The 12,500-nt window shown below is 45.4% G+C and overlaps 1 protein-coding gene across 13 annotated transcripts in view; it reads left to right on the forward strand.

Annotated features, from left to right (window-relative positions):
- The window catches only part of LOC135111204 (myosin heavy chain, non-muscle-like), a 125,058-nt gene that overhangs the window by 87,040 nt on the left and 25,518 nt on the right, over positions 1-12,500 (forward strand). For 10 of the 13 annotated variants that reach the window (XR_010273619.1, XR_010273620.1, XM_064024306.1 and 7 more), the window contains exons 3-4: positions 3,264-3,385; positions 6,825-6,902. Coding sequence is in view for 11 of the 13 variants with exons in the window: in XM_064024306.1 (XP_063880376.1) it covers positions 3,264-3,385; positions 6,825-6,902 (200 nt within the window). In the remaining 2 variants the exon portion in view is untranslated. The remainder of the gene's footprint in view (positions 1-3,263; positions 3,386-6,824; positions 6,903-12,500) is intronic. The other 3 variants (XM_064024302.1, XM_064024303.1, XM_064024304.1) reach the window with 1 other exon arrangement.

Here is a 12,500-nt window from a genome sequence, read left to right on the forward strand (position 1 = left end):
GAAAACAAAGAGAAAGACAGAAAAAAAGAGAGAAAAAAGGGGGTCGCTGTGGTAGGGTTTCCCAACACGCCCTTACTCACTTTAGGGAAGCCGTGCGGTGTTGTACTGTTCATTGATTCATTATCGGTGGTGTTGTGTGGTGTGGTGGTGTCTGACCGCCCACCGCACCTGCATATTTCCAGCGACGTGTACGGGTGGTGGTGGTGTTGTTGCCGGGGTAGTTAGGGCGGTGGTGGATGGGTGAGAGAGGGTGAAGGGGGGCTGTGGAAGTTAGTAGGGGTGTTAGTGGGTCCAGTGAACTTGTAATGGTGGTGGTGATGGTGTTGAACGGCGGTGGTGGGCGGTGATGGGCGGTGTTTAATGGTGTGAGAATGGATGCCTGGGTCGTATTGCTACTGGATCTATCTCTCTTTTATCTATTCTTTTCTCTCTCTCTCTCTCTCTCTCTCTCTCTCTCTCTCTCTCTCTCTCTCTCTCTCTCTCTCTCTCTCTCTCTCTCTCTCTCTCTCTCTCTCTCTCTCTTCTGGTTCTGAGCACATCCACATCCAATAGCTATTTTCTGACCTGCTCCGTGTGGCTCTCTTAACCCCTTGACTGTTAATGACTGTGGCACGTGGCACTGTACTTGGACTGACACTTTCACTGAGACAATTCACACCACCAAGAGCAATGCATGGACTCTATAAGCATCCACAGAAAAGAAAGGGATAAAGAATAGATTTTGCAGTTTCTAGCCAGTACAGTGTTTGGAGGTGGCTGAAGAGCAAGGAAAGACGTCTCAAGAGTGGTTAGTGATTAAAGAACGTTAGGTTAGGTACTAAAACATGAACACCACCACCACCACCACTCCTTTCCCTATCGCAATGGCTTTCCAGTCGCGCTTCAATTTACACCGCACTCCTTCATTAAGCCTGAGGAGAACCCGTATCTGTCGAATCATTACAAGCTAAGCAAGTGGGTGATAAGTCTCCCTGGTTATATATAACTCCAGTAGGAGATTGCACGACTCGAATCCCGGAGTGCTCAAAGATTATTAAAGGTGACACCAATATTCAGAAGATTATTTTTATGCCAGCAAGTTCGAATCCCGCCATATTAAGTGCCTGCTCCGCTTCACTGCCTCCTGTCACTGCTTCATGTGCATATTTTGGACATGCACTGTTTCCGTTCGGGGCCATGTCCTTAAATGGCCTGGCTGGCAGCGGGACGTCAGGCTGGGGCGTAACATGAGCGTGGCTGGCTGGTGAGGGACTAAGGGCACAGCCAGGGGGGAGGCGGCGCGACCCCAGCGTGGCTCCCCGAGTGTTGCTGACCCGAGAGAGAGAGAGAGAGAGAGAGAGAGAGAGAGAGAGAGAGAGAGAGAGAGAGAGAGAGAGAGAGAGAGACGTGTGAGGCAGGACGTGTGAGGCGTGCCGCTGCCTGGCCTGCTGTCCCTGCCCCCCTAGCCTTCTCAGCCCCGCACCAAGGCCTTGAATGAAATATTGACGTGTTTAGTTTTAATGATGAATAGGTTGTGTATTAGTGTTGATTGTGGGGTGTATTGGTGAAGAAGTTGTGTTTAAGTGGTTATAGTGATGTAAATTACGAACAAGTTGTGTTTTCGTGGTGATTTTGAATATATTAGTGAACAGATCGTATTTTACTGGTTCCTAATGCAGTATATTGGTGAACAGGTATAGTAATGGTGACAGTTTAACACAGTAGGACAGCTCGCTCACTACATCTGTTTTGGGACAAAGCTACAGAGGCGAGACTGAAGTGGTTTAGCCATATGCGGAGGAGTTCTGAGGAGGACGTGAGCAGGAGGATGCGAGAGGGAGGGGACAAAAACAAAGAGGATGTTTATAGATGCTTTGAAGGAAGACTGACCTGGGAATGTAAAAGAAGACAGAGATAAGGTGAAGACAAGTGATTCACTAAGAAAGGATCAACCACTAACGCATATTAAACTGGCTGCATCTAATCTTCTGACTGTCACGCCGTCTGCTCAAGCTTAATTAAAGTGGCGGGGTGCAAGTTTAGTGCAGTTTCAAAAGAGTGTACTGATATTTAAGAGTGATGGAGTAGTTCAGATCGTTCAGTGGGTGTGGTTGCATTCTTGTAAGTGAAGACGTGTTGGATGACTCAAGTAAAGTGTTAAGTGTCATATTTCCTTAAATAGTATATTGATAAGATTGTTTATAATAGATTGTGTAACTAGAGCCTAACAAACCCTTTAAGAATGATGCTCCTTCCTCCACACACACACACACACACACACACACACACACACACACACACACACACACACACACACACACACACACACACACACACACCTCCCTTACTGAACAAGTCCATAGCAACATTTCTCTGCGAATTTTTTGTGATGCACCGCAGGATGAATTTTTCTGCTATGAGGGACGCGCCAGGCTAACCTTAATTCTTATACACACACTGCAGGACCTTTTAACGTAACAGGAATGGGTGAGGTTGCCTACAGTATCCACATGGACGCGTCTGTGTGTGGTTAATCACGTAATATATTCAAGCAACTGACAGTGGACCTTATCTTGAAACACATCTGCGCCGCTTCTCCACTACATTCAAAAGGCTCTACTTATTGAAGCTACTCAGACTTGTAAGGGTTTTTTTTTAATATTTCTAGTGACAGATTAATACATTTTCTACACTGTTAACACGAGAAATGCTTTAAGATTAATACATTTTCTACACTGTTAACACGAGAAATGCTTTAAGAACCCAGCTGGTCATCTGTGGCCTTAGAAAACTGTGGCAGTGGGCGAACAAAGTGTTTCTGTATACGGGAATCTATATTCAATCTCCGTAGGTTATTATGGGATTCAGTATTAGATCTCGCGGCACATTCCTCGATGTCTGGCGTGCATAAAAAGTCCGCTTGCCATGCCATCTCAGATCTCTAGTCGTACTTCTTTTTCTTGAGAGGAATTTAATTGAATTTGATCGAGTTATTGCGCCGCTGCAACGGGGTCACATATCACCGGCTTTCTTTGTGGGAACGCCAGATGATCGCTTCCCCGCCCTACACTTCCTTTATTTGGGGTTTATTTGTATGAAGTTTCGTTTATATTTGGATTTTATTAAGTTTCATTACATTTTTAACTCATTTTCCACATCAAGAACTAAAATAACCAAACTATCCCTCCATCCCTGTAGCTCCTAACACTATTTTCCCCCCAGCATCGTAGGAGAAAGAAATCACTTACAATCTCCCTAACCCTACATTTTCCGACCCCCTGCAGATCGCGAGGACCAGAGCATCCTGTGCACGGGCGAGTCAGGTGCCGGCAAGACTGAAAACACGAAGAAGGTGATCCAGTACCTCGCCTACGTGGCCGCCTCGAAGTCCAAGGGCGGAGCATCGGTAAGTTTTCATTCTCAGGGAAGGTTCAGGTGGTGGTGTGCGAGAGGTGATGCTGCTGTTGATGATGATGATGACGATGATGGTATGGTGGTGATGAGTGGTGGTGAAAATGGTTTACTTTTCTACTGGTTTCTCTTCCTGTCGTCTGCTTTCTATTCTCTGTTTGTTTGTACGTATGTATGTACCGTGTGTATTTGTGTACTGTTCTTTCTACCATCTATCACCTTTCTTCCTGCCTTTTGACTGTTACTATTCTCCACTCTCTCCCTCTCTCTGATTGGCGATACGCATCAGATACAGACAGGAGGGAGACAGACATATCAAGGAAGGCGGGAAGGCTGGCAGGTAGGGTCTTCAAAGGCTAGATAAGGAAGGGCGGGAGGACGAGCAGGAAGAAAGAAATATATATCTGGAGATTGATAGAGAGGAGATGGGAGACAGAAAGGTAAATAAGGGGGTAGAGAAATGAGAATAATACGACGTGATGGAAAGAAATGGGGAAGAGAAGGAGAGATAGGAAATAGTGAAGGAATATGGCATGGAGATAAACGAAGAAAGTAAGGAATAAGAGAAAGAGAGAAGGAGAAAGGAGGTGGAATTAAGAGATAAGGAAAAAGAACGTTAATTATACATTTATTTATTTATTTATTTTTTCTGCCGAATTAAAGGAAATGGAGTAAGAGAGAGAGAGAGAGAGAGAGAGAGAGAGAGAGAGAGAGAGAGCTGGCAAGTAGATGGCAGTACTGAGCTTAGGTAAAAGCATGGGAGGGAGAGTACCATTGGAGCGAGGGAGGGGAAGAGAGAGGAAGAAGAGGACCTCTCCCTCCCTCCCTCCCTCCCTCCCTCCCTCCTTCTCTCTCTCTCTCTCGCACTGTCCTATTGATTCGAGAGAGTCTGGGGGGTCACACACACACACACACACACACAGACACCGGTAAGGGAAGATTAATTTAGCTTAAAGAATGAAGGAAAGAAGGGAGGAAGGGAGATATAGAAGAAAGGAAGGATGTAAGATGAAACATAAGAAAATATTGCTGGCGTAAGTAGGAAAGGAGGGATGGAAGATAGGTAGGTAAAAAGGAATTAAGGAGAGGAAGGAAGGAAGGAAGGAGGGAAGAGAGGAAAGAAGGGAAGGAAGCAGGAGAAGGAAGGAAGGGGAAAGGAAAAAGCCAGAAGGAAAAATATTTTGTGGTTTTAAGATTGAAAGGTAAAAGGTTATGAATAGTCTCTCTCTCTCTCTCTCTCTCTCTCTCTCTCTCTCTCTCTCTCTCTCTCTCTCTCTCTCTCTCTCTCTCTCTCTCTCTCTCTCTCTCTCTCTCTCTCTCTCTCTCTCTCTCTACGGATGTATACAGCATTTGGTGGATATGAATACGTGTGTGCGTGTATGTGTGTACGTACGTGTGTGTGCAGGTATGGTAGTGTCGAGATGTACATAACACTTCCTTCCAGCATGTGTATTGTTCTTCTCTTGGGGTCTGTTAGTAATGAAAGACTTGTGACTTGTCTAGGACTTGCTCTGGGGTTGGTAACACTGTGCTGGATAACTGAAGCTTCTGTATGTACGTGCCGGCTGTTACTTACTTAACTCGGGAGGTGTCTGTAACATTGCAGGGGGATGTGAGTGTTGTGGTAGTAGCAGCAGTGATGGTGGTGGTATACGAGTTTACTTAATTTATGTAAAAGAAATGTCACGAGTTTAAATCTACTTTTACTGCCACTACTACTACTACTACTACTACTACTACTACTACTTAAGATAATAAGAAATGCATCAGTACTAATGTCTAACCTAGTTGTAACTTGTGTATATATTTAACTAAGGATTTTTCATTTCCTCTCCCTTTGTATATAATTCTTTGAAGAGGTTCTCCTTCAAGGGTGTACAGCACATATACATACATATAATGAAACAATATGGCGTCCACTTTACAATTCATAGTAATTTAGTGATATAAAAGTGCATCCCTTGGTCCTCCCTCCTTCCCTCTCCCTGTCCCCTTTATTTTTGCATGGCGCTCGTGAAGGAAGGCTCAATCAGTCAAGTCTTGGTGCATGAACTGTCCTCCTCCTCGCCCGACATTACGATTAGAGGTCCTTGTACAGTCACAGCCAGAAGTCTTGTGCAAACCTCAGCATTCACTTCCACTTGTTTCTCGTTTTCTTTTAGTCTCGAATCCGTTTTCCTTTTATCGCCCCTAATTTCAAGCTATATCTGATACGCTGACAGTCTCCATAGAAAATCTGACACGTGATGAGGACTTCAGACTGAGAGAAAACGGATTTGAGGTTAAAAGTTTAAAAGACAGTGGAAGTACATGCAGTGTGTTACTTGACTGCTGGTCATGGCTGTACCTCGCCCCTTGACCGTCCCGTTAGTACGTAAACCAACACACACAGCACTCCACCCTGCCCTTTGCACATACTTAGACACACCCTTTGTTTTTCCTCTCCATACCTATCCCTAATGATCAAACACCTAGACACACACCTCAGCACACACCCCTGCACACCTTAGCACATTTCCCCCTTCCCCTCCACCGCCACCACCTGTGTTCCCTTCCCTTTGCTCTCATTTCCCCTTATAGAACTCTCCCTTGAATGCCTCCCTCTCTCCTCTCCCCATGGTATCCCAGCATCCCCACCCCAGTTCTGTGTCTCCAGTCAACCCAGCACTGTCCAGTTCCCCTAGATGGACACCCTGGTCTGAACTAACTTCCCTATCCGCCCACTCTGCCTCAGTGCAATATTCTGAAACACTTCTGCGCCGCACCCATTACATTCAAAAGGCTCTAACTGAAGTGATACGGGTTTTCAAGAGTGTTTTTACGGTTCCAGTGACAGATTATCTAGATTTGTGCAGGATTGACAGGAGAAACACTCTTGAAAACCCGGCTAATCATCTCTGTGGCCTTTGGAAATTGTCGTGGTGAGATAGCTGAGCGTTTCAGAACAAGGCCTTCAGTGTTTTTAGCTTAGTATATTGTAGGTCATATTTCTATATTGGAATATATAAAAGGACATGCACACGTACTAGATGCTTCTTGAACACACCACCATCACACCACACCACACCACACCACACCACCACCACCACCACCACTATAGACAGTTCATGATAGCGTATGTCCACTAGTCTTCCACCCATACCTCCTCCCGCCCCACCACCTCCACCTCCACATCATCCATCACAAACACACGTCCTCCACCATCATCACCAATACCACCAAACTCCACTTCACTTGGCATGACCATGTGTCTGTGTCCATCATTCCCTCCACCTAACACCTCCACCTCCCCCATCCTCCCCTCCCTCCCCTTCATGCACCTCCACCCGAGGCTCAAGACTAACCATGCCGTGGGTCTCTTTTCTCTTCCTCCACCTCCTCCTCTTCCTCTTCCTCCACCTTCTCTTCTTGTTCTTCCGGTGGGGCTTGTGCAGGGGGAGGATCTTCACCTCCAACAACAACAACTAGTACAGCAACAACAACAACAACACATAGGCAACGTCTTCAAACCTGTGAGTACTGTGCTTATGCTGGAATGAAACGCTACCCCCAACCCAGTCCCCCCTGTGATTTCCCGTTTTCTTTTTGTCCGTTTTCTTTCCCTCTCTTTCCTTTCCCGACTGTCTTTTCCAGTTTATTTTTTGTTTTTCCTTGAACTTCCTTTTTCTGTTTGGTTTTCTTCTCCTTTCTAATTCCTTTTGTTTGTTTTTATCTTAACTTTGCCTTTTATCCTTTCTTTTTTCCCTCATTTATCTTCAGTTTTCCTTCCTTCCTTCCTTCCTTCCTTCCTTCCTTCCGTCCTTCGTGGGATAAATGCATCCTGGTTTGACTCTATTACTACACCCACTCCTTCTCCTCCTCCTCCTCCTCCTCCTCCTCCTCCTCCTCCTCCTCCTCCTCCTCCTCCTCCTCCTCCTCCTCCAAAACATCATCCCGGTTGGGCTCGGCAGATGATGTGCTCACTAACAGATTTATGCTTCCTGTGTTGGCGTGTGCGCGTGTGTGCGTGTGCGAGTGTGCCCGCGATGCCTCAAGGGTAACTAACGCAGTGCTTTCACCGCAGCCAATCCTGATGACACGTAAATTTGTGACCTTGTTTGTTTGTTTGTTTGTTGTGTTTGGCTTTCGCTATATACACAGCGCCACGAGACAGTGGTATTTTTCTTCCCCCATTCTGTTTTTCTTTTGTATACACGACGAATGGTGTATTTTTGTGTATCATGGCTTTATTTATTCATCTTTTCCCTCTTTCAGGTGTTTTGTGTGTGTCGTATAGAATTGTATGTTTTCGCACTTTTGTGAATCGGGGTGTGCGTATGTAGTGTTTTGTATTGAAGGGTTGTAGAGATGGTATGGGTTGTGATGGTTGTGGTTATGGTAGATGTACTGGGAGGCTGTCAAGAGGGGAAGACGTTGTTGACCTGATTGTTGTGGTTATATTAGATGCACTGCGGGACTAAGAGGGGAAGGCTTTTAAAGGGTACTGTTTTGAAAAGATGACGTTGGTGATCTTTTTTTATTTTATTTATTTATATTTTTTCAGAGGGTTACTATCAAGTGTTTTTTTTATATATATATTAATCTTGAAAACGAATTATTGTTATTTATTTATTTATTTTATTTCATTTATTTATATATTTTAATGGGACAGGATGTACATATTTTGGAAGAGGAAAAGAAGCAGATTACTGATAAAAAAAAAATTGTTAGGAAAGAAAGGTCAGTTAAAAAGTAGTCAGTGTTTATTTATTTTTTTCAGTGGGGGAAAATAAAAAGTAAATCCGTTAAAGAAGCAGATTTTTAAACCAAAAGAAGGGAAATACTTCAAAGAACTTCATGAGTGATTGATTGCACACAACATCGGGGTCATGAACTGCGAGAGAGAGAGAGAGAGAGAGAGAGAGAGAGAGAGAGAGAGAGAGAGAGAGAGAGAGAGAGAGAGAGAGAAAAGGGGGAGGAGAGTTTTGAGGCCAACCTTGTATTCTGGGTGAGTGGTGTGGTATGGTTAGGTAGGTGGTGATGGTGGTGGTGTACAATGTAGTAGTAGAAGTCTCTCTCTCTCTCTCTCTCTCTCTCTCTCTCTCTCTCTCTCTCTCTCTCTCTCTCTCTCTCTCTCTCTCTCTCTCTCTCTCTCTCTCTCTCTCTCTCTCTCTCTCTGGTGGATATTGTCAGGTGTCCATTACGTCATGATGAGTGCCTGTCTGCAACACACACACACACACACACACACACACACACACACACACACACACACACACACACACACACACACACACACACACACACACACACACACACACACACACACACACACACAAACAAACACACAGCCTTGCATTTTAAAAATCACCATCACCACCGAGAGAGAGAGAGAGAGAGAGAGAGAGAGAGAGAGAGAGAGAGAGAGAGAGAGAGAGAGAGAGAGAGAGAGAAAGGGGTGGGGGGAAAGATCTCTATGTGGCTGCCAGTCTGTACTACCTTCTCTACTCCTCTTCTTCCTCCTCCCGCCCCTGACCCCCTCCGGCCGGTGCCACGCCATATGGGGACCCCCGTGGGCGCTGAGATTCCCCAGGTACCCCCAGGCACACCCCAGGCCCTCAGCACACCATGGGGGAGGCGAAGACACCCACGGGGGAACTAATCTTAGGAGTCATGATTGGGACAGCGAGACCAGAGAGAACAGATGGCGGAGGCTGGGCTGGAGGGAGGGAGGGAGGGAGGGAGGGAGGGAGGGAGGAAGGGAGAAAAAAAGAATGGCAGTCTGAGAGAAAAGAAAGCGGGGAGGAGGAGGGTGGTGGTGATGGTGGTGGTGGTGGTGGTGGTGGTGGTATGGGTTGCTGGGTCAGGGGGCGGTCAGGGTGGTGGTGGTGGTGGTGGTGGTAGGGATGGCTCAGATGCGAAGGAATTGTGATTGGATTAATTAGAGGAGGGATGAAGAAAAGGGAAGGGTTAACTAGGGGGTTTTGGATGATTAGGGGGTGGGGAGGTCACGGGTGGAGAAGGGAGGAAAGAGGAGGAGGGACGGGAAGTGATGGTGGTTCATGACGTGGCTTTTGTTAGAGAGAGAGAGAGAGAGAGAGAGAGTGTGTGTGTGTGTGTGTGTGTGTGTGTGTGTGTGTGTGTGTGTGTGTGTCAGTCAGTCAGTCAGTCAGTCAGGTATCAGATAACATAACCTGAAAAAAAGAGGCCTTGAAAAGAGAAGGAAAAAAAAAGAATGGCATAGAAAAGAAAGAGATTAAAAACACAGACAGAAGGACAAACACTCAAAAAAAAAAAAAATAAATAAATAAATAAATAAATAAATAAAATCACACATACAAAAACCAAGAAAAAAAATGAACACGCACGCATTATCACAACACCGCCATCTAGCAGTAAATCTTCGCAATAAATATAATCACGACTGGATGACCCACCTCACAACATACACCAATTTTTTTAACCCTTCCTTTTACATTACCCTCATTCCTTTGCTTGGGGCCCATGCAAGACAGACAAGCGACTTTGGACAATAGTGTAGATTAAACCTCCTCTCTGCAGTTTATAGTTCACCTCTGCACGAGCTTGGTTAGGTTATGGACACTTACCTGACTGGCGACCACCGCGGTAAAGCAGCGAGGGAGGGAAAGTCTAATGTTATGTTACATTATCGCCCTCTGCGTGTGATTAGATCAGAGTCGTGTAAGGTGTTGGGGGAGGGGGAAGTTGAGAAGTAGAGAGAAGGGGAGAGGGGAGTGGTGGAGGGCGTAGATAGCGAGGTGAAAAATAGGAAAGAGGGGCAGGATGGGATAGATGAAGATAAAGAGAAGAGTAGAAAGGGATTAGGAGAATAAGAATAGGGGTGAAGTAGAAAGGGAGACGAGGGGTGGAAGGTTTAGATAGTAAGAGGAGAAAGAAGAATAGGAGAGTGGAGAGAACTGTAGTAGAAGAGAGAGAGTAGAATAAAAGTAAACAAAATGATACAAAATGGGAATAAAAGCGAAAGAAGAGAAAGGAAAACAAAAAAAAAGAGAGAGAGAGAGAGAGAAAGAACAATACTACACACAAGGCCAGGAAAGAAATAAAACAGAACAAAAATAGAATTAAATAAAGTAGAAAAGAAAATAGAAGAGAGATTTTTTTTTCCCTCCACTCTCTCCTCTCACTCCTCCACCTCCATCACCACCACACCTGCGTATTTTACCTCCAAGTGGCGGCAGCTCAGGTAGTGAGAGGGAGGAGATTTCTGCGGAGGTAACTTTCTCTCCCTCCCCTGATCTCTTGACCCCTGATGATGGAAGTGGGAGGGGGTGGGGGGAGGGGGGAGTGGATGAAACAAATCGGAAGAACGCAAGTTTGTCTGGCTGCCTGTTCGTTTGTTTGCATGCCAGGAAGGAGGGAATGAAGAACTCTCTCTCTCTCTCTCTCTCTCTCTCTCTCTCTCTCTCTCTCTCTCTCTCTCTCTCTCTCTCTCTCTCTCTCTCTCTCTCTCTCTCTCTCTCTCTCTCTCTCTCTCTCTCTCTCTCTCTCTCTCTCTCTCTCTCTCTGTTGACAGCTAAGATGCCTCCAAAATACTTACACTTTAGGAGATAATAGAAACGAAAAGCAAACAAGAGCAAACGTGATTCACAAGAACATTTCACACCACTCAGATTTCTACCACAAATAGATTCCTTTGGGTGGGTGTTGGGGGAGAGGGGGTTTGCATTTCTGTTCACTTATTTTTTCCATCTTTTTTTTTTTTTTTTTTTTTTTTCATTCCTCTTCCCTCCCTGCGACGGCCATTAGAGATGTGCAATGGACTCCAGCAGAGGTCGTGCAGGGTGATACAATGTACTCGTTCACAGATCAGACACACCGTTACCCTCGTAGAAGTACTATAGTGTTAAAGGACTGGGCATAGCTGGGGCTGGGTTGGGTTGGGGCTGGATTGGGTTGCCTCAAGGTGATACAGACAATGGTGGTGGCAAGGAAGGAGGGAGTGAGTGTGTGATTCAGCATCCTTTTAGTTTACAGTGTTTGTGGCTTGGTTTGGTTTGGTCTAGTTTGGGTTGGATTAGTTTGGGTTTGCGTAAGGTTTAGTATTATTTGGTTTAGTTTGGCCTAGTTTAAGTTAAGTTAGGTTTAGGATGGGTTGGGTTAGGTTTGATTTAAGTTAGGTTAAGTTTGGTCATTTATATTCAGTCTGTTATATGTTAAAGTGTATAACAAATGGAAGTCTCTCTCTCTCTCTCTCTCTCTCTCTCTCTCTCTCTCTCTCTCTCTCTCTCTCTCTCTCTCTCTCTCTCTCTCTCTCTCTCTCTCTCTCTCTCTCTCTCTCTCTCTCTCTCTCTCTCCCCCTCCCCCTCCCCATCTCTTCGCCTGTCTTTCCAATTCTTTATCTCCTACTTCATCCCTCTCCCGTCTACCCACCCCGGCCCTCCTAAGTCGGTGAAAGGTGACACGGCTGACCTTACAACCCTCTCTGACCCTTCCGCAAAGGTCATCAAGCTGTACCTGAGGAGGGGGAGGGAGTAGGGATCCCACACCAGTGACCTTGATGGGGGCATACTTGTGTTGAAGGAGGTGGGGAGGCTTGGAGGGAGGGATAGGTAAAAGGAGAAAGAGAGAGAGAGAGAGAGAGAGAGAGAGAGAGAGAGAGAGAGAGAGAGAGAGAGGAAGAATGCTGCAGGTGAAAGAGATATATTATAGGCGCCACTGCAAGGCGGTATTACGGCGCAGATTTTGAAAGACGGTGATGGGAAGAAATTGGGGTGTTAACAAGTACTGAAGGGAAAAATATTTGAATGGTCAGATAGGTTCGCTCGAGTGAGGGATGATCAGTAGTGGATTAGTATGAAAGAGCGAAACAGCAGCAACAGGAGGAGGAGGAAGAGGTGGAGGGTATGGTCAGAGTAGGCCTAGGGAGGAGAATGGGAAGGGAAGAGATTATGGAAGGGAGTGAATGGAAGCGGAGTTAAATGGCAAGGAAACGAAAAGGAAGAACGTTAAGTACAGAAGTAAAAAATAGAGAAGTAGGAGTAAAAGATTTAGAAAAGTAAAGAAAGGGTAGAGAAGTGAAGGTGAAGCGAAATAAAGGAAATGGAAAAAAGAAGAGAAAGTATTGTAATAAAAAAATAAGACGAAGGAAT

The sequence above is a fragment of the Scylla paramamosain genome, chromosome 21 (assembly GCF_035594125.1).
Source record: "Scylla paramamosain isolate STU-SP2022 chromosome 21, ASM3559412v1, whole genome shotgun sequence".
In the NCBI taxonomy this organism is placed as follows: Eukaryota; Metazoa; Arthropoda; class Malacostraca; order Decapoda; family Portunidae; genus Scylla; species Scylla paramamosain.